We start from the raw sequence: 21688 nt of genomic DNA, 5'->3' as shown, positions 1-21688 counted from the left end.
AAACTCGGAAGTCATTTTTATTACATTCATAATTTTCAACAACAATAGGACTCTACTGTTATGTTATTCACAGCCAGCAATCACAATGGTAAATATGAGGTAGATCACCCAGGCACCAAGGCTACCACTGAGCTGCACAAGACATCGAGACACATTTCAGCAAAGATTGTGAGAGCAAGTTGCATATTAAGTATTAAATTATTTTAAAAAAGACAAAGAAAGAAAGAAAAAAATAATGCTATGGACCTAGTGTTATACGTGGAATATTTCTGAGGGAGCAGTTGTTTGCTGTATATTATTCAACTAGTAACTTGAATAGTGCAAGTTCACATCTCCTTCCCTCCAATAACATTCAGTACATCTAAAACAACATCCATTTGGGTTCCTGTGCAAAGCCTTCACAGATGTTTTTGAAGAGGGAAGAGCCCCCGCCTCAGAATGCAATCAAATCTCTCACTTGAACATGATTATCAGTCCAAAATACTTGTCAAATAAATAAAGAAAAAAAACCTCCATGGACCTGATTTCCATTTGTTGATGAAAATTTAACACATGGACACAAAGGGATACAAACATATTTTCATAGATATATCTAGGTAGATTTCTTCTAGCCTTTTTGCAACATAAAATGCAGAAAGACAACCAAAATACACTGGCAAGAGTATAACAAAGCTAAAACATAACATCATAAACTGTCAGTGGGTAAGGGGATGGCATAATATATTAATAATGTAAACAAAGATCTCAACAGTACAGTAGTTCAAATTCTAATTATTCCTTCTTACTTTCAAACATTTCTTTGACTTTTTCTTCATTCTGATTGGTCATTATGACAGATTATTTGTGGCTGTGTAAAACAATTAAGGCATATTCTTATGACAACCCTGTGGAGAAATGCACAAAAACACTTTTCAAGTATGCTTTTTTTAACAGTGTGTCACCTTATTCTTCCTTTGATTACCCTTTCTATCAATTGTGGGGCATTAGTTTAAGCTATGCAAACAGCGAAGAAGCTAACTGCCTCTAAACACCACAACAGGAGCAGTTCTAGGCACAGTTAGAAGCAAGGTCAAAGGCAGTGACGGAGCTTGATTATGACATTTTATTTCTCTGACCGTTCAGGATTTGAGTCAGCAAATGTCTAAATGCAAATTATTTACTCTAACACATGGGCTGCTCTTTCTGATTGGCATTACACATTAACAAGGTAAATAATCAGGATTTTAAATAGCAGATAGACTTTTTTACATTCTTAAAAAGTCGTAGCTTGTAAACTCCCTTATCTGTGACGACAGAAATTAAGTAATTTGGAAAGTACAACAGCACTCACGGCTTCTTCTTGGAAAGATTATCGATGCCACATTCATGCTTTAGAGGCACAGTAAAAAATAAACGTAAATCTGCTAGATTAATAGTTGCTTTCTAGTCAAATCCCATTGGTAAAAGAAAAGCATCGGCTGCTAATAATGTTGGAAATTGCTTGTGATGCAGCCTCTGTTGTGATATCACTTAGCTATGAAGCGTTAATGAGCTTCTTGGAGTTTCAAAGGATGAACTGGAAAGAAAATGGAGAAGGCAAGGTGCAGCTGAGTCTTTGGTGCCAACTTAAGTTAATAAGCAGGGAGAAGAAAACATAACGCCTTAAAACCCTTAAATCTCCCTCAATTTGAAACCCTGAGATATAAACGTAAGTCCAGACTTGGACATACTGGATTTAAAGTTCATGGACAAAAGGATCCTGCATTAGTCCTGTATTGGATCCATATTTGCCCCAAGAAAACAAGCAAAGCCTCAATTGAGCTGTGCTTCTTATAACCTGGAGGCAGTTTTCCTTTAGGTAAAAACAAGCTCAAGTGGAGATGAGTCAACAAGCAGGCATCAAAGGAACTGCTGCAGGGGAGATCCAAAAGTACTCCTAACTGTGACCGAGATTCTCCACCTGCGCAGCTACAGAACACTTGTGGGTTCAAACATGGCGGCCGGTCAGGAAGTAGAGGGGCCGATCCTCACTACAGTTGGCCGTCTGAAACTCGTCCCGCAAACGAAACTGCCACTCGTCCTCCAGCTCCAGCCGGACGATGGTCTGACGCAGGGAACTTCTGTCCTGGCAGATCACACAGAGGGTGGCGCCTGAGGGCAGAATCAAGGTTATCCCAGTGCCTCGGGAAAATATTCACACCGCTTAAACGTTTTTGTGCATATTTCCATATTACAGCCACACACTTGTAAGAGTGTGAAAATTGCTGTAGTACACTTAAAATGACACCCGGTGGTCAAAATATTTTAAATAAATATATTAAGCATTTTTATAATTAAAAATATGAAACGAATGGTGTCAATTTGTAGCTTCTTTTTTTCTGAGACCCAACTGCAATACATATAGACACCACACTAGATGTTTATTTGTAAAACCAAAACCAAAATCTCATATGTACGGAAGAGGATTAGGGCCACTGGAAAAAGAAAAAAAAAAAAGAATTTTGATTTTCAAGTCAGAATTCTGAGACTAAAGTCCGAATTCTGAGTTTAAAGTCCGAATTCTGAGATTAAAGTCAGAATTCTAACTTTAATCTCAGAATTCTTTTTTGGTGGCCCTAATCCTCTTCCGTACATATGCTAGTCCTTCCACTTAATATTTATGCACTACTTTGTATTATTACCATAAATAAATCCAATACATTGAAGTATGTGGTTGTAATTCCACAAAATGGGTAATTGTTAAAATTTCAATCTGCAAGTATGGAGGCCTGTCACCTTTCAGGAAGCGGAAGTTCTTGAGGAGTCCAGAAACAACAAAGGAGTCACAAAGGTAAAGTAGCAGGCCACTGAACACCAGACCCTGATGGTTGAGATTGGTGGAGTGTGGGCGTGAGTTGATGTAGCACACAGAAATCTGCAATAAGAATGTAAGACACATTATCACTGCTGCTAGAGTAAAATAAAGTAAACATGAGGTGGTTTGTATTGATTGGAAACATTCTGAAACCTGTCAGGAAGCTTCTGGGTTCATCAGAACAAACAACTGTGCATATTGTGTGGAATAAAACAAAAAATGAAATGTTTACATAAGCAAACTGTTTGTGCTGAAGTTGTGCAAAGTCACAAATATGATCTCATACACAGAAGTTGCCTCGTTAGCATTCGCTGCCTGCACATGTGCTTGTAAGCGGGTCAGAATGTTCTTTGAAAAGCAACCCAGCAAAAACTTCTTGTTTAAAGATATTCTACAGAATAAAATTTTCAGATTTAGAACACAGATATAATAACTCCTCACTGTTTAGTAGCTGTACATGTAGCTGAAGAGGTCAGCTGAATCTCCTGGGAAATCTTACCTCTGGGCTGAGGTTGAGGTAACTATCGATGGACAGTACTGGGTTGTTTCTGTTCTGAACAGCTTTCGGAAACAGTCTGTGGCTGCAGCTCTGCAGGAAGTTTTCCAGCAGGAACTGAGCCGGGGCGTCTAATAGGGTCTGTTCGCTGTCTGGGGCACAGACATACTGAGACGGGCTGATCGGAGCCTTGTTTTCGATTTCCTGAGGAGACAAAAGTAGCCTCGACAGGGTGAGGTTGTGCTTTGTGGAGAAAAAAGAAAACTTACATTATTTTGTCTCTTTGACGGTCAATGAGGTTTCAAAATACAAACGAGATACCCACCACGAGCTTCGGTTTGACAACAAAATCTTTCTTTCCCCCAATTGGAATGTGTTTTTTCATCAGGAAAATGTTGTTAAAGCGGCATATCAGCAACCCGCTGCTGTTCACCCTCAGATTAAAGTCCACCTCCTCACAATCGTACCTGCACACGACAGCGGTGGCCAGTAATCAAAATCACTGCAAATGTTATTAACAACTTAAAGGCTGACGTGAACTTACCGATTGAGGTCATATTGAACGTTCTGTGTCAGGTCCACATTAAGGAGGACAAGGTCATGGAGGTGACACCGGCTGAAGGGGTGTTGGGGAGTCTTGTGGGCCAGGCTGCTGCTCCACTTGCGGACACCGCAGATAGCATACAGGGAGATTTTGGGTGTGTTCTCCATGTGCTGCAGTACTGTTTTCAAAGACACATTGGTGATGCCTGAGCTTCCATCTGAGGTTTCACTGAGAAAACAAATAAAAGGAAGAAAAGTTTAAACTTTAACAGGTCTGTAATTATCATAAAAATGCAAAGTTTAAACCCCTAAGAACACAATGCTGAATGCAATGTGAAAAAAAAGCAAACCGTGTAGCTATTTGGGTAAAATGGAAATAGGGTCGACAAAAGACAACTAACATAACCACCATACGTCATCAATTTGAATAATTTTTCTAGTGATGTTTAGTTTATAAAGACTAGTTTATCCCATACAGGCAGAACTGAGGAGTTCTCAGTCCTGAAATCTAGCCAAGATAGGCGGTATAACCACAAAAATAATAATTAACAATTTGTTAAACTTATAAACTAGAACAGTCGCCAACTGTCTAAATAAATTGCACATTATTGCACATATTTAGTTTATCTTTTCATTTCAGATATTGTCTCCTAATTTTGGGGGGGAAACAAGGTTATTCCAGCTCTGTTCTACCTTCCATCTGTCGGCTGGAAGGTGTTCCACAGCACACACGAGTCGTCCATCATGACAATGAAAGGCCATACATCTTGTCTCTTGACACCTTGCTCCTCCAGGCGGTTCCTCTCCAGCTCTAGGTTGTGGTATGACAGCTCTTTGATCATGAAGCGAGCAGCACCTTAAACAGACAGGAGCCTATTACTCTGTGTGTCATTCATATTTCCTAAAAAGTACAACATCCAGAGGGTCCTTTAGCAATAGCAAATTGCTGATGGAGGTAATGAGTATACCCATGCTGTCCTTAAATTGCACAGCTTAGGTATACATTACACATAAAATGTGAACTATTGCAGTTTAATAAAAAGCAGAAAGTCACAGTTTTTATGGTACAGAACACAGTTTACGGTGCATGTGTATACAGCACAAACAGTTTGTCCTGAATGAGAACACTGGCAGGGAGCCAAGCTTTAGGGGTCAAGGTGACACAGCTGTGATCTGTCAGGTTGCAGCTTAGCTTTGCTGCACCTCTTTCAAGCAGAGCGCACACACTTGATTGACTGCTCTTCAAATGACTTTATTAAGGTGTTGATGTTGTCATACAGGGCGGCTTCCTCAGATTGGCTAAAAAAAGCTTTTACCTTTCATCTTCACAAAACATGCTCTAAGTCACAAGTGTAATAGCCAATAACCCCACTGGCCTATATGCTGCGGTTATTATCAGCATGATGGGATGTAAACAGAAAGGTTGAGAAACCTACAAGCCACATTCATATATATATATATATATATATATATATAAATATACATATATTTTTATATGTATATTATTATTATATTATAATGGGTTATACAGTGTTTCACATTATAACACAAGGAATAATACTGTCATGCAGAGAACAACTGAGTAAATATAAAAATCAGTCCTCAAACGATTCTATAAGAAAGCTATTCAAACCAATCTGAGTCTACATTAAAGTGTAATGACTCCCCTTGCTCAGTTAACAACTGCATGAAATAATTAGGATTAACTTCGTTATTTGGAAAACTAACGAGGCTAAAAGATCTCAAAACGTAACACACTTTTTGATTCTGTTCTTGAATCAACAGAAATTCAAGAAAAGATGAGAAGAAAAGTCACTGACATTTATCAAGAAAAGAAAGGGTCCAAAGAGACTTACTGAAGAGGACAGTAAGTGACGTACAAGTAATTTCCCAAACTCACTGCTGCAGTGACGAGCAACAAGATAATGCAAGTTAAATACAAACTAAAACTTTAATTTAAGGTCTTTTAGACATCTTTATCAGTATTGGAAGTAAGTGTTTCTCACAGACCCTAAGTTTGCTGGACTTGTTAAGACAGTAAGCCGCTCACCAACTCCGGCACTATTGAACATTGCTGGAAGGACGAGCAGGATGTGATTGGGCCAGTACTTCCTGTAGTGCGGCATCTCAAACTGTTTGACCACCAGGATGTGCAGATGAGTGGCGCCCTCCATGGTGTGGAAGAGGTTGAGTAGCCCGTGCTCTTGGCGTCCTGTTGTCGGGGTGAAGATTGGACTCTTCAAAAGATCAGGGTCCTTTGCAGAAGCATAAAGATAAATGAGTATAGCATCACCATTTCTCCCCATATAAGACTTTTTTTTAATCATACATTATGCTGATGACATATTTGTTTAGTGAACTTCTTTTGTCAATCTACTACAGGGGTCTCAAACTCCAGGGCTTGAGGGCCGCAGTCCTGCAGTTTTTAGATGTGCCACAGGTACAAAACACTGGAATGAAATGGCTTAATTACCTCCTCCTTGTGTAGATCAGTTCTCCAGAGCCTTAATGACCTAATTATTCTGTTCAGGTGTGGTGCAGCAGAGGCACATCTAAAAGTTGCAGGACTGCGGCCCTCGAGGACTGGAGTTTGAGACCCCTGATCTACTAGCTCTAGAGACGTATTATCTAACCTTTGTGGAGACGAGAGGCAGTCGTAAACTTTCCAGATGGCTCCCCTGGTGACTGAAAACAAAGTGCTGCTCCTTGGCTTTAGGAATGAAAAACTGGAGCTGGACCTCCTCCCCCAGCATGGATGAGCAGAAGGTAAAAGCGTGTAAGGAGCACTCCGACAGCTATAACACACAAATTCATTATTTGTAGAGAGAAGATTTTAAAAGATGTCTATTAATCAGTTTGAAGGAATCTCTATGTAGCTCACCTGTGTAGTAGGAACTGCCTCACAGTATTGATGACACTGCTCACAGTGGTGAAAGGCATTATGGGCAGCAAACCTGCTTAGACGTATTGACTTGGTCACTCTCTTGCCTTGTGCTTGGTTCTCCCCTTCTTTCTTAAACTCTGCTAACAAATTACATTGCATGTGTTTAAGGTGTAGCACTTACATTGCAAACACTTTTCAAATTAAAGATTTTAATTCTTTCAGTATAAGTTTTCTGACCTTTAAATAACTTTGGCATCTTATCAGAGTAAACCGGGCTGGCCTTCCTGAATTTAGGATCTCTGGGATTGGGGTCAAAGGGCAGCTTTCGGATATCCTCAATGTCGGGCCACTGCGTGTTTGCTGGAGTCGTAGCATCTGTAGTTTCTGCAAGTTAAAAGTGGGAAAAACATTTGCTAGTGATACCCGACAGCATGGTGGGAGCCTGTGTTATATATGTTTGAGCTTTCAAACTCAGTTTGTAATTGAACATGATAAATATACATCTTCTAAAATCATACTTACTAAAGAGAAACCGTAATTGGCTAAAATCAGTAAGAGGACAAAGCCCTACAATCAGAAAGCTTTCACAAAAATCTGGTCGGTGAATCTCTGTTCAGCAGCTTTAAACCACTAACAAGTGGTTTAAAGTTGAACGTCAGTTATCTTAATGTGATTTTTGCTGAGATATCTTTGAGTCCTTGTTGTTACTGGACATCAAACTTATCAATACAGTCAATATCTAAGTGCATCCATTACCTGAGAACAGCATCTTTCAGAAAAATAACATCCCCTGGACAAATTAGTGGACAATCTGTAGCTTTTGACTGTCATTTGATGTTTGAGTATAATAAAATGACCTCTGTTTTCATTTTGTCATTGATTACACTTTTTTTGTTACATATTTCTAAATGGAAAAAAAAAATTAATTCCAGATTAAGGATGTTGCTGTTCATTTCAAACTTGGTATTATTCACCAAATAACAAATAAAAGAAAATTCTATATGCCTTCTGAATGACGGTTAGAAACCATTAACATGTAGTTGTTGCCATTTTTCCCACCATTTTTGAAGGGAAAAAAGAGAAAAGGATTAGAAGAAATACAAAAGTCCTAGTGATCCTCACCTGCCTCCTCATCTTCTTCGTCATCATAAACATCAACCTCAAGCAGTCTAATGAGCATACGAAACAGGATGCGTAGAAACTGCAGGTAAGCACCAGTTTTTCCCACCTGACGAAGGAAAAGGAAGCAATATATGTAATTGTGTAATAACTCTCATATGTCTAAGTGAATATATAACAATTTGCAAGCATTTGAATTTAAATTTAAAGATAATATTGGTACATTTTTCTTCATTTACATGATAGGCCCCAGAGATAGTACCTTGCAGAAGCATTCATAAACCTTGAACTTTTCACATCATGTCTGTGTATGTCATTGGCTATTTAAATAATAAGCCAGCAAAATGTATATGCGCAGGAATACACATATGCACAGCTGTGAAGTCAGATAAAAAGAATCCATGGCTTTCCATTTTTTTACGGATAAAAATCTGTAATGTGTTATGTGATTTGGTAACAAACTGGCTTCAGAAGTCTACTAATTAATAAACTAACACAAGAAATCGTGACTGAAATGTGACAAAATGTCTAAATCTTCAATGATAATTACAACTTTTGACAAGGCACTTCATAATTTCTTTAATAAAATAAAAAGAAATTATGAAATAAATCAGACATTTCCACAAAACCTCTTTGGAAGGAACATGCGTGTTTATTTTACTTGTGGAGGTCCGCTGAGGAGCAGGCGTCGTGGATGCGGCACAGGTGGTGCTTCATAATCAGCGTGATGCTGCCTGGCAACAGTCCACTGGCGGTAGTACAGGCTCTGGTCTGCCCTCTGCAGGTTGTGTGTGATGAGCGGCCTCAGCGGACTGCTCCAGGACACATCTGCGTGAGGCAGAAGTGAGAAGGAGCTCAGCTGACTCCCCGACTCTCCTGACAGCAGGTTGTAAGCCGCCCGTGACAGGATGACTGTTCGCGGCGACACCCTGGAGCACTTGGATGCCCGCCCGCACTGCGTGGACTGGCTGGGCCTCTGTGTGGAAGAGGAAGAGGTGGAGGGGGAGGAGGAGGAGGAGCTAGAGTAATTGGATGGAGGGGCGTTGGGGGCTTTCAGAGGGTTGGAGGAGAGCTGGCTTCCCAGAGAGTCACACTCTTGCTTGAATCCTTCGGTTAGTGTGGCCACATCTGAGGTGACGAGGCCTTCGGGTTGGGAGGTGGAAGTGGAGGGCTTCTGGAACGAATCGGCCAAGTCAGATGAACTGACTCCATTCTCCGCCAGCGAGCCTTATTGAGGATGTAGAGAGAAGCAGAAATTAAAAACTGGAATACAAAATGTTGAGCTAAACTTATTGAAATATCCAAATTCGTCACACTTTATTTTCTGTCACCAGATGTAGTTAGACTTTGTGTCTTTAACAGGACATTCCAGCGTTTCTCAGACTCACCAGATGTTCTGGTTGCAGCGCTGCCATTGCTCTGAGGTCTCTCCAGCTCATCCCCGTCATTCAGGCTGCCTGTGGTTTTCTCTCCATCTGATTCCCGAGGAGCCGTAGAAGTCTTGGACTCCTGGACCACATCCAGAGAAACATAGGTGCATGCAAGACCCACCTCCTGCTCCAGGGCGGTACGGGTAAGGTAGCTGGAGTCTATCAGACGCAAGTCCGTATATTTCAGAGACCTGGAGGGTCAGAATTGTGAAGATTAGATATTTTATTTGTTTTATTTGCTAATTTTCTACAAGACTTTTATTCTGAAAAATAATTTAAAACTAAAATAAATAACCGGAATTATGAAAATCAATTTTCTAAATCACTAAAATTGATTTATTTTAAGTCAAAAGAATTCACATTCATTCATTGCTAAATCAAAGCCCCAGTGGAAATCAGCTGTCTGTGGGATGTTTCACAGCTTTATGTGTGAAGAGTGTGATTACCGGGGGAAGGTTTCTCCAAGTGGGTCTTTCCCTGTGAGAATGATGATGCAGGGCAGCCCCTCCAGATCCTCATATGTGTGTGGTACCCATTCTTCATTCTGAAAGCCTCTCCATGTCTGTGGCAGAAAAAAACACCCATTTTTTTACTAAATGATTAATTCAAATAGAAGAACATAAACACGAGCATTCACAGCTTTTTAATATTTCCAGTCCAGTTTTATCTGAGCAATATTAAGAAAATATTTAACTTTTTAACCTTTCACAACTACTGGGTTCTTAGAGGTTTATTTTTAAACTACAATTTATCGCAAATGTTGCCATTTTCCTTGAACTTGAGAAATCTTTGGTGAAGCAAAACCCAAACCCTCTGGGTTTTATGCAACATGACAAAGTAGAAAAGAAAAAAAAAATGTTGTAGTCCAATTTTCAAGGTAACGGAAACAAACTACTTTAAAGTAAGAAACTCGTAATGTCAAAAATATACTCATGCGTGTTGGGTTGCATTGACCATCAACAGTATCAGGCAAGCCGCCATAAAGAGAAAAACAGTGATTCTAATCTAATGTTTTCTCACCCTGAGGAAGTTGATGAAGTTTCTGGACAGGTTGAGTTCAGACGCTGGACTTCCCAGCAGTACTGCGAAGCACAGCTGCAATCCCAGCTTGTCCCTCACATCTTCCAGTCTCTCTCGGGCCAACATCGCCAGCTGCAGCGAGGGGACACGTACCAGCAGCATGTGGCCACGGCCCTGGGAGCCCTCTCGACTCGGAGCGTTTATCAGGTCCTCCACCATGGCCAGGGTCTCCGGGGTTATGTGATCCCTCAGGGACGGGGAAGAGGTCAGGGCCATCATGGCCTCTGTGTATTGCTGAATCAGCAGGTAGCTGCGAATCACCATGCTGTGCAGGTGGGGATGTCTGGAAGCGATGTTGGAGAGTTTAGCTGATTATAATGATTCATTGTTCAGGTTTTTAAGAGAAACTGTTCCTTGGTGTCAACCTTACCTCTCTAAGAGAGTATGAACCATCTTCTCAAACGCGTCATCACAGCGCAGAATGGGGCTGGCCACGCCCCACTGCAGGGAGCAGCTGTAGTCTCTCAGGCCAAAGTAGACCAACTCATGCGGAGGTTGCTCCCTCTGCTGGAAGAAAATGTTCATAACAACAAAATAAAAGTGACTGGCCAGAAAACTCCTTACCATGTATTGCTGTATTTTGATTTTTCAAACAGTCACTTAAATCTCAATTTTGTGGAGTTAAAACGCAAAGCACAAGCATCCCCTATTTCCTTTGACAGTTTGCTGTGAATATATTTTTAGTCCAGAAGGTGGAGTAGCTGAGCCACAGGCGGAAAAGTCATCATTTCTGTTGTTGTAAACAAAGGGTTTTCATTAATCAGCTCAATAAAAAAAATTATATTTGAAATTAATACATTAATTAAGATCTTACCTTTAAATGAGGGCATTATTTAATTCATAAAACAAAAATTAAAGTCAATTAATAATTATTATATAAAATATTTAATGTAAAAAGGCTAGGCTAGGACTTGAATCCAGGACCTTGTCACTGCAAGGCAGCAGGGCTACCAACTCTGCCTCTGTGCAGCCCATATAATAATAATGACATTAATAATTTAGCAAGTAGAGGTGCTTTGGACATTAGTCAGAAGGAAAGAGATCATTTCCATATTTTAATGAAACCAACATTTTGAAAAGGAAGATAATAATTTGAGCTGGTCATTTAATTTAATGAATAATGGTAATAATTTAAAAATAATGTCAAAATGTTAATAAATGAACAGAATAATGAATAAATAGATTAACTGAGAAAGCAAATATACTTTAATGCATAATAATAACAATTTGAACTGATTAATTCACACATTTAAAAAAACTGATACTGAAAGTTTTACATGATAAATAAATAAATACATAAATAAATAGCTGGTTAAAAATACCAAATGTCACAACTTAAAATGTTATTTGCTATACTCTTACTCAAGTGTGTTTTCAATATTTTTCTGATGTTGTGAGGACAAACAACTCACCAAATGGTCACTGGATGGCCAGTGAATTTCATTGTGGATGCTGATCCGGGACTGGTGGGTCTGCAGGGTGTAAGGGAAGCAGCTGACCTGCAGAACCAAGAGGTTCATGGCGTCCAGGACTTCCTGGCAGTTCACCACCCGGTCAGCCAGACCCTGCAGCTCTCCGTGGCACACAGAGCCTGATAGGGCACTGGTGATGAAGGTGCGTCATGGAAAATTCAGAATCTGTACATTTCTACTACAATATGCAACAAGTTTAATAAAAACAAGTCTGATCTGGGCCATGGGCAAGCACAAAGCTTTTTGTTCTTGTTGAATATCTTGGTGCAAGGGAAGATAGTCCAAACACAAATGTTCTGAAAAACAGATAGTAATATAAGCCTATATTTCTAACAACATGGTGCAAATACCACTGGGTGTAAGAAAGGTTGTCAATGCAAAAATGATATGCTATGGTCTACAATTATGGGAAAGACTGCTGAATTAACAGTAGTCCAGAATTAAAACTTCTTTTTGCAAAAACTTAATTTAATGTTTGAACGGGTAATGTGGAGACATACATTGCTTTTAGCTTAAATTTCTAACAGTAATCAGCCTGTTGATTAAGTCGAGCAAACAATGATTTCTACTTCTTTTCTGAATGCATATTTCCATCTTAATGTCACGTCACATCTGGCTGTTATTAGCTCTAGATTACAGCTGTTCTGCAACATATTTACTTTGTAAATAGTTGTATATCCAAATTCCCCCAAACACTAAAAGCAGTACAAGTGCCAGAGATCTTTACCACGCATTAAAAATCATGGCAATAGACTATAAAAATACTTGCCAAGGTTTAATAGCTTTCAAGAGAACGTATTAGTTTTCATTTGTTGCAGCTGTTTTCTGATTTATTTAGGGTTTAAGATGGACAAGGTTGAATTTCTAGTCATAACAGCTTTTTTTTCACAGTCGGACGTCCAAACTAAGAAGTGGTTTCTCAAATATTTATAAAAGACTTTGAAACTTTTCATCACCTTGTGAGGTCAACGTGCGAGTTGTCATGAATGAGGACAAACAAGGTGTAGGGGTTTTGTTTCACTTTCTTCATGAAGGCCTCCATCTTGGTGTGAACATCAGCGTCTAGACGCACCACATACTTTTCGGATTTCTGGTGGGCTGTGGACGTATCTTCATTTCCCAAATCCACAAGGACTCCTGAGTCAAAAGCCAGACGTTTACTGAAAACAGGACTCGCCTTTTTAAAACTGTGATTTAACAGCTTCCATACAGCTGTACATTTTTCATGTTTGAAATGACTCAAATTACCATAGTCCTGAGTTCATTTAGGTAATGTTTAAACTATAAATACAAGAGTCAAGTTTGAATTTTCCTGAAAACCTGGAAAATTTCCACTGGGATTAAGGGAGAGAGAGATGATTGGACAGATGATGGACAGATGATGGAAGGAGATTGCTTAGGACTATAGAAAGATGAAAGGAAGGATGACAGGGAGGAAAAAAGAGAAGTAATAATGACTATGAAGGAAATAAACATTTCCCATATGTTTTCCAAACCTTTACAAGGCTGGAAAGGTTTTTGCAAAAATATAATTCCACATTTCTCCATAGTTTACTAAACAGTGTCGGAAGTGTGTTATTGAAATCTTAAATAAAAACTGCAGTTCAAAGGAAATAAATTTTAAAATGGGTTTTGTGATAGACATTTTCTCTGCAACATTACCTGATTGTCGGATGCGCTGGGCCGTCTGGTGCACTAGAATGTGAGATGGAGGAACCAGAACCAGAAAGTCCACTTTACAAAAGCGACCTAAATCCAGATTCTGGGTTCCTGAATCAGCAATGGAGCAGACTTGAGAGAGAAGACTTCGAGCCACAGTCAGCTGGGCCGGATAGATCTGAAAGACTCTATTTAGGAGCTCCACTGCAGGGGAACAAGAATGAGGCACTATATGGTAATATACTGCAGACTATCCATCCATCTATCCTTTTTCTTATACCCTTGTCCCTAGTGGGGCCAGGAGACTGAAGACTATATGATTCTTATTTAATATGTAAGCTTATAAGTCGATTTATGACTTTAAGAAAAAAAAAATACATGAAGAAAAATAATATACATAATAAAAATTGTCAAAAAACACTCTGATTAAGTAGATACATTTATTCAGGATGATGAAATACAAACTAAAATATTGGTGCAAATCATGAGAATTTACAGTAAAGATTTAAAATTTAAGATAAATCACTGGTGTCCAAATGTTTTGCACAGTATGGTCAAAATAGCCAAGTTGACAGCACTCAGGACTTTTTTTTTCAATTAAAAATGCAGAGGAATTTTTGTGAATTCTGTTCTTTTTCAATGGTAATCAATGAACTGATAAATTAAGCAGAAAGTTATTTATTATACAGTATTAGATCCAAAAAAGGTTCTCAGATAGTTGCCTTATTTTTGGGTCAAATGTTTTCTTTTTTGTTGGCATGGGAGATGTCTTAGTTTACTCCTAGCAGCAACAATGAAAATGTTTTACAAAATCTTTTTCTATATTTAGAGGGATTTATCTATGTTTTGGAGAACATTATGTGTACCCTCACCACCAGCTGGATCACATAGATCCAGAAATTGCAATAAATTTCAAAACACTGAGGTACTTATTGAGTTGAGTTGACTTAATGATCAAATGGCTGCTGAATTCTGGTCAGAAACAAATAAATTAAATTAAAATAAAGTTTACTAGTAAGCAGAGGAGTCCAACCTGTGTCTGGTGGGGGTGACATGCTGGCAGGCTCCTGTGAGTGGATGTTCTCAGTGACATCGCCCTGGTAGGGCTGGATGACCTGTCCTTTCCGTCTGCGCTGATATCGGACGAGCTGCTTGTCAAGATTGTCCCCTGAAAGAAAAAAAAGTAAAAACACTGGCCATAATGACATAGAGAAGCAAGCACAACTTGAGCATAAATCTGATACACAGGACTATTTATCCTGGATCATCTCTGTGTTGTGCAATGAAGCACTCAAACTGTTTTATTTATCTTACAGAGAAGAGCAGCTTGTAGATTAGACATGTTTACCTATTGCAATAAATAAATAACATGACTCAGTATAGTTATATACAACAGAACCTACCAAGCGAGGTTGTTTTGAAATGAGATGCCAGGACACCGACTTTCCCTGTGATGAGTTCGTAGCTGATTTCCTTCAGAAACTCGTTGGTTGTGAGCATTCCTTCAGCTAAAGCGCGTGCTTGGTACTTTCCTGAAGGGAAAATGAGTATTAAGATTAGCTGAACAAACTGTGTGCAAGTTGATTGTGAAAATGTGAAAAACAGTGCTTTAGACTCACCTAAAACAAGCACACAGAACTCGTTGCCATTCATTTTCGAGGCACATATAATGACAACGTAGGTTGGCAGACGCTGCTGATGCTGAGGACCCTCACTGAGAGAGCGCAGGGACTCAGAAATTCCCTCCCCCAAAGAATTGTGGGTTACCACGACCTGCACGCTGCCCCCGGAGACGCTCGCTTCTAGTCGAGCCAGCCATGGAAGCTGGGATGGGGAGATGGCCGGATTCCCAGGACAGCACAGCATGGCCTTTAAGACGATCTGCTCCAGCTCCTCCCTCAGAGGAATCTGGTTTGAAGCTGCAGAGGTGGTTAAAATAAAGAAATAACTTCATCAGGTTCCTTTGCTTACTGAGTGAATTAGAAAATCACTCAGATGATTAAATTATTTTATTCCCATAATTTGCCTCAAAAAGTTAATTAATTGAGTAGGTATATTACACAGATTTTAATATTTTGAACATTTATTCATGTTATGTTTTACACTGTTAAGCTTAATCCAAAATTTAAAAAATCTTAATATTTACAAAAGCCTAGTTTTTAAAGCTTAGGAGCTTTGATATAGGAATAATAGGCTATGATACAGTCATCTTTAAAGAAGGAAGCTCTTCACAGAGTGTTGCATCCAAGTCTGTTGATGAAAGGTTCAGAAGTAGAAAAAACTGAATAAGCAACACTTTTAAAGAAAACTGGGCTGAATTGAAGATTTAAAAATACCACTTTGTTTGTCATTTATCTATGAAACAAGATATTTGCCTTTTACAGTACTTTACTGAAATAACTTCCAAGTAATAGTCAGATAAAGTTGACGTGAATGGTGAATGACGTGAATGGTGCTTCTTTTTTTGTTACTTGCATATTTAACAAACAGCTGCTTACCTAAACGTGCAAGATACTGCAAAGTGAGCAGGATCATCATCTCCACACTGAGCATCTGGCTGCTGTGGAGACCCAATGTCTCCAGGTTTTTTTCTGTCAGCTGGCTGCTCTTATAGCAGCTGACCAGCAGGGGGCTCACCACTATATTGCCAACGTTCCCATAGAAATAAGGTAAAGTGCCATGCCCTGAAGAGAAACATTGCCATGAATAAAACAGTGAAAGAAAGTGTTTGTGTTCATACATAAAAATCTTCCAAAAAATGTTTTCCTCATGCACAAATACAACAGATTTCATCCTTTCATTGTGTTTGCTTTGCCTCACAGAGTGGATTGAAAGCGTTTAGTATAAAACAGATGAGTGAAAAGAAACTTTTACCAATGAGGATGACGGGACGAACGCCTGAAGAGTTGAGCAGGTTTTCAGGAACGATGACCGTTTCTCCTGCGTTGACAGGCTGGGGCTGAATGACACCAGCTGCCAGCGGCTGAGGAGAGGACACGGCTAATACAGAACCTGGAGGAGAATTAAGAAAAAGAGTCAGTGCTCGCACATATAAAAATATTTATTAATTACATTTATTTGACAGCTGCAGATACAGCGGCTATTTTGTTGTTTTGGTGATTGCTGTTTTGACATTTGAGGAAAAAGAAATAGAAAATGTCATTTTTCTGAAACATACAAAAAGTTTACATGTTTCTCCCAGAAAAGATCAAAGCAGACCCTAATTTTAAAACAATAACATGGTTAAAAAAGTTTCACTTTAAAGTCAGAGAAAGAAAACTAAAGAAAAAAATTTCTTTAATAAAAAAGAAATGAGCATGTTTATATGTCGAAAAGCACGTCAGCTCGATGTAAAGCATGGTGGAGGATCTGTAATACTGAGGGCCAATTTACCTTTGAAATCCCTCTCTTGCTGAAATATGCCATACAAACAAATTTGACTTGACTCTGTCTGATGTCTGACCTTGTGATTTTTTAACTATTATTTCTTGCAGTGGGATTTCCACACTGAGAGAAAGTACTAACAATGAAAGGTTTGATTATTCCAGATTTTTATTGTTGGAGCTATTAATAATGGAGAGTGATACAGTTGTGTGTCAACTCCTATTACATAATAACTAGACAGCTTCCCCAAGTGTAAAATTATCAACATTATTTTGGCACAGAGTAGTCCTTCTCTATCTCCATGGTCACAAAGAGTGAATCATCCTTAACAACCAGAGGAGCTAAGTGACGTCAGGGGAAAATCATCTCCACACAGGAGGGATGGAAAGCCACAGGAGGGAAAGAAAAAAACTATATCTCTAAAAGAACAGAGACTATGCTCACAGGGTCACAGACAGACATTTGGACAGTCAATGAAAAAGCTTTGCAGAGCAATACCAGTCAAAAGTAGAATCTATTTTTTTAAAAAAACATATGGCTGAGAAACAAACCTGGAGAGCCAACTATTGGACGAATTGCCGGCACAGGGACAGCCGTTGGTGGGACTGAGACCAAGGTGCTGGGATGCCAGCTGCGATGGCGCTTCTTCGGGGGACCGGAGTTCATTGCAGAGGATACTGATCATCAAACAGAGACCAGAATCAACGTTACATACAAATACAGCAGATCAGAAGAAAGACAAGCTGAAGATGAAAGAAGAATAACAGAGAGAAAAAGAAAAAGGGCCTACCAGGACTGTCTCCTAAATCAGGAGTGCGATACCCCTGAGCCTGCGGAACCAAGGAGACCTGCGAGGGGCTCAGCAACGAAGTGTGGACATCAACACCCAGGCCGTTCGTTGGACCGTTCACCCTAAGAGCCGTGGGTACTGCAAGCACACACATACACACAGAGCACATTAAATTAATAAATCACATACAGCACCTTCCTAAAGTATTCAAACCATTCAGAGATTTACAACCAAAAATCTGAAAAATGTTGTGAGCATATATATTCAACCACACTGAGTAGATACTTAGTAGACTTGTCTTCATTTAAAGCTTTAGGTTACTTATAGCAGTTATATTTCTATCAGCTTTCCACTGACTAAAATGTTTGTCCAATCTTCTTTCAAAGTAGCACCAGCTCAGGCGAATTGGATGTGAACAATAATCATTTTTTAGGTACTGACAGATCGTCTTACAAATGATTATGCTTTGTTCTAAACTATTCTGAAAATATGTTCAGTGTTGTTCTCCAGGTGAAACATGAATCTCTGCCCCAGTTTTAAGCTTCCAACAGGATTTCTTCCTGCGTTATCTAACTCTGACGAACTTCCCTATCTTGCTGAAGAAAAGCATCCCAGAGCAGGATGCCTTTACTGAAAGATTGTTGCTATTTTTGATCCTACTACAAAATGCTTTCATCTGACAAAAGTGTCTGCATTGAAATGTTTATTGTCTTTCTCTCAACAGATTTAACAATTATGCCATTCTCCTTTAAGGGCTAAAATTGGGGGAAGAGCAACTAACAGCTGCCCTGCCAGCTGATTCTGTCACCTGACAATTCATTTGACCTGAGAATTCAGCTGTAAAGTAGTGGTAAAATGTGAAAAGGTCCAAGAGCTGTGAGTGCTTTTCCAAGGCACTGGAGTAATGCTGCAAGCACATTCTCGGTCCTTAATGGTAACATAATGCATAGTCATTGCACAGATTATTGCATTTCTTTTAGAGCTGCATAATTAGCCTGATATGGAGGCCCTTCCTGCATAAAATGCTTACCAGAAATAGAGTCTAGCTTATCAACAGTTTGCATCACAATGTCAGAGGGAAGGTGGGGGATGGTCACCTAACTCCCAAGTAGCAGTCCCACGCCTGCAGGTCAGGGTCTCACGCTCTCTTGCAGCCTATTAGGCAAAGGTTTGTCAACATTTTCCACGCTGACATGACTTCATGTCCTGTGACTCTTCTCACAAGACCCTACATGTGTAAAATAAATACTTTAAAGCTTGCATGGATCGGCGTGGCAGAACTGGATAGTGCACTAACCTAAACTGCCAGGTTTCCCCAGGCAAAACCAGTGAACTTTAGAATAAGGAAAGCTGGATTTATGGTGAGGCTGAAAGATTCCTACACCTTTTGGAATTCACCACGTTTCCTTTCTTTAAAGGAATCTGAGGCACTTTTCAGTCATTAAGTCCTCACCCTGCCTCTTAGCTAACACACCCACCTCATCTGCACCTGTTCCCACTATTTACACTCAAGTCACACCCAACCTGTAGCAAAAAAAGAGAAAAAAACTGACTCTGATAGTGGATTGCTGAATCAGCTATAAAGTAGCAGAGAGTTGTGCAAAAAGCTGCTAAATAACAAAACAATTAACAGTAAGAAAAATGGAGCCTTATCCATGTCAAAGTGTTAATATATTCAGACAGAAAGGGTCTAATGATTTTAGTTACTTTCTGAAGCTTTGTTTTCTATCTACTTTAAGACGACTTTTGGTGATTTTATTTTTTCCACAATTTCGCCTTCTTCATTTTAACAGCTCTGCCCTCAGGACAGGCATGGCAGTGCATTTCTATTAACTTAATAGTGATAAATAAAAATTAACACTAGTTTTCATTAGTAAGCCCAGAACTTACAAACAGAGTCCTGGACTGAAGCCATTCAACATATATATGCACATATTTTCCTTGAGCATGTAATTGTCTGCAGAGGACAAACAATAAATTTAAATGAGTCAGGACTAACAGTGGCTTATTGATTTCCTATACATGCATGTCTGTTACAATAGGACATTTTCCCATCTCATACCCACTGTGCGTGCAAGTTGCTGCAACACCAATCATTATGTGTAGCCTTTGCTTGTCAATATCACAACCTTGTAAAACGCCTAATGGGTAGCAAGGCCTTAAGAAAATCATTACAGCGTTTCTTCCTCCAATATTGATTGGTGTGCACGCACACGCTTGTGTTTATGTGTGCAACTTGATTTGGGAGTGTGTCTAAAGAGGCCAAAGCAGAGGTTAATCTTTGGCTTATGGTCAGCAATGACTCCTTTTTGATGCACCACATAAAGCGACTGCCTGTATCTAAGCAATGTCTTTCAGTGTAAGGACAGCGGTCGCTCAAGTGTCAGTTGTGTATAGGTAGATGCAGTTGCTCAATCCTTTTAAATGTCCAGTGAGTGTAAGTAATGTTTGGGTTTAATTGTGTTTTTAAGATTCAAATTTATATCAAAATACAAGGTGAACTGTTAATAATGTGGGAAAAAGTTATTTGTACAAGGGAAACAGTCTTTACCTATTGGCAATGTTTTGTTTCCGGGAGTGGAGGCCAGAGGTTTGAGGAAACTACAGTCCCTTCCAAGATCCTGACTGCCAAAAAAGACAGAGGAAGCTTGTGCCATCCGAGTGGGCGGGGAATCTAGAGCGAAAACAAAAACAGTTTGAAGAAACTATTCAGAACCATTGTGTAAAGTTGAAGTTAATCTGGCTGTCTATAAAACATTTAGAAAGCTGTAACCTTCCCCTATTCTTCTTATTGATCCAGTAGATGTCATTGAACTTAAAAATAATTATGAGTCCCACTGATGAGACAGACCAAAATCTTACAAAGTCCTGGGCGGAAGCTGTTCAACACGTGGCTCCATTCAAATGCCAGGTTTCGGTGAAACTCAAATGCATCATTTGTGAGTCTGAGCCAGATTTCTCTTAACAAAAGAGTTTAATGCTGCAAACACACAGCCTCACCTGAGAGGGAGAAGGGGGACGAGCTGTGTCCACTGGTGCCACCGTTTTCTTTGCTGCTCAGAGACGAGGATGAACTCGGTTTGGAGGTCAAGACGCTGCTGGAAAACTGGCGGGTTTTACTGTCTAGGAAAGCAAGCAGAAGACAAGCTGTACATTGTTGCACATTATTAGTGACTAGCTGTTTTGTTTTTGAGCAATAAAAACACACAGCATCACCTGAAGCTTTTTATTTAATTTTGAGAAATTAAAGAAATAGTTTTTGCACTGAGTACATATGCAAAAATTATTCACCCGTGCATCAACTACTTAAAGAATTAACATGAAAGAATATTATTATTCTTCTATTAATTAGACATACTAAAAAGTGAGTGATTTTGCATGAGGCAGAATCTCAGCTGCAACCACCAGCACACACACAAAATGTTTCACAGGATGTGGATAGGATGTGTTTATTCAAATAAAAAATAAATAAATAAATAAATAAAATGACTGCATTTAATTTTTTGGATATTTAAAAGAAATATTTTTAAGCAGAACAGTTCAATTTAATTTTATTTTATTTCAGATTTGGCAAAAAATATGTTTAACTTACTGAGCTCAAATAACATGTCTAAACATTTATATGCCGTGCTATCCAGGTGTATAAATCCTGCATTCAGCAAGGAGGTCCTTACCTTTCCAGCATATAAGGGGTCCTTTGCACAGAGCACCCTGTGAATTCTTCACCAGGTAGTATTTTAAGTGCTTCTGCTTCTTGGGTTGGGTGGATAACTTCAGGTTGATGTGATTAGAAAACTCTGTGAAATATCTGAAACCCTTTTCACCACAGCCAACACAGTTTCCTGAAAAACCTGGATGGAGAAGTAAACAATGTAGGAATTACTACATTATTTTCTAAACCAGTGACGTGCGGTGAGGTTCATAGCTGGTGAGGCACTGCCTCATCTGCCTCCCCTGACCGCACGTCACTGTTCTAAACCTAATACCTGAGTTTTGTA

General features: G+C 39.3%; 1 protein-coding gene across 18 annotated transcripts in view; it reads right to left on the bottom strand.

Annotated features, from left to right (window-relative positions):
• Nucleotides 1–21688, bottom strand: part of greb1l (GREB1 like retinoic acid receptor coactivator) — a 58566-nt gene continuing 36878 nt past the window's right edge. For 11 of the 18 annotated variants that reach the window (XM_028019371.1, XM_028019377.1, XM_028019373.1 and 8 more), the window contains 29 exons: nucleotides 21365–21541; nucleotides 20691–20837; nucleotides 20242–20364; nucleotides 17691–17828; nucleotides 17452–17577; nucleotides 16391–16528; nucleotides 16015–16200; nucleotides 15136–15435; nucleotides 14920–15048; nucleotides 14550–14684; nucleotides 13520–13720; nucleotides 12814–12994; nucleotides 11798–11987; nucleotides 10756–10892; nucleotides 10326–10668; nucleotides 9752–9867; nucleotides 9264–9496; nucleotides 8537–9102; nucleotides 7879–7984; nucleotides 6994–7140; nucleotides 6754–6896; nucleotides 6506–6667; nucleotides 5923–6127; nucleotides 4566–4728; nucleotides 3874–4101; nucleotides 3655–3796; nucleotides 3333–3533; nucleotides 2755–2893; nucleotides 1–2130 (listed from right to left, as the gene is read on the bottom strand). In XM_028019371.1, coding sequence (XP_027875172.1) covers nucleotides 1967–2130; nucleotides 2755–2893; nucleotides 3333–3533; nucleotides 3655–3796; nucleotides 3874–4101; nucleotides 4566–4728; nucleotides 5923–6127; nucleotides 6506–6667; nucleotides 6754–6896; nucleotides 6994–7140; nucleotides 7879–7984; nucleotides 8537–9102; nucleotides 9264–9496; nucleotides 9752–9867; nucleotides 10326–10668; nucleotides 10756–10892; nucleotides 11798–11987; nucleotides 12814–12994; nucleotides 13520–13720; nucleotides 14550–14684; nucleotides 14920–15048; nucleotides 15136–15435; nucleotides 16015–16200; nucleotides 16391–16528; nucleotides 17452–17577; nucleotides 17691–17828; nucleotides 20242–20364; nucleotides 20691–20837; nucleotides 21365–21541 — 5366 coding nt within the window. In that variant the 3' untranslated portion in view covers nucleotides 1–1966. Of the gene's footprint in view, nucleotides 2131–2754; nucleotides 2894–3332; nucleotides 3534–3654; nucleotides 3797–3873; nucleotides 4102–4565; nucleotides 4729–5922; nucleotides 6128–6505; nucleotides 6668–6753; nucleotides 6897–6993; nucleotides 7141–7878; nucleotides 7985–8536; nucleotides 9103–9263; nucleotides 9497–9751; nucleotides 9868–10325; nucleotides 10669–10755; nucleotides 10893–11797; nucleotides 11988–12813; nucleotides 12995–13519; nucleotides 13721–14549; nucleotides 14685–14919; nucleotides 15049–15135; nucleotides 15436–16014; nucleotides 16201–16390; nucleotides 16529–17451; nucleotides 17578–17690; nucleotides 17829–18720; nucleotides 18810–20241; nucleotides 20365–20690; nucleotides 20838–21364; nucleotides 21542–21688 lie in introns of those variants that run through there. The other 7 variants (XM_028019378.1, XM_028019379.1, XM_028019374.1 and 4 more) reach the window with 6 other exon arrangements.

This window comes from Xiphophorus couchianus, chromosome 6, assembly GCF_001444195.1.
Source record: "Xiphophorus couchianus chromosome 6, X_couchianus-1.0, whole genome shotgun sequence".
In the NCBI taxonomy this organism is placed as follows: domain Eukaryota; kingdom Metazoa; phylum Chordata; class Actinopteri; order Cyprinodontiformes; family Poeciliidae; genus Xiphophorus; species Xiphophorus couchianus.
Note: the sequence above shows the minus strand (reverse complement) of the source record. Positions and strands in the feature narration are given on the sequence as shown.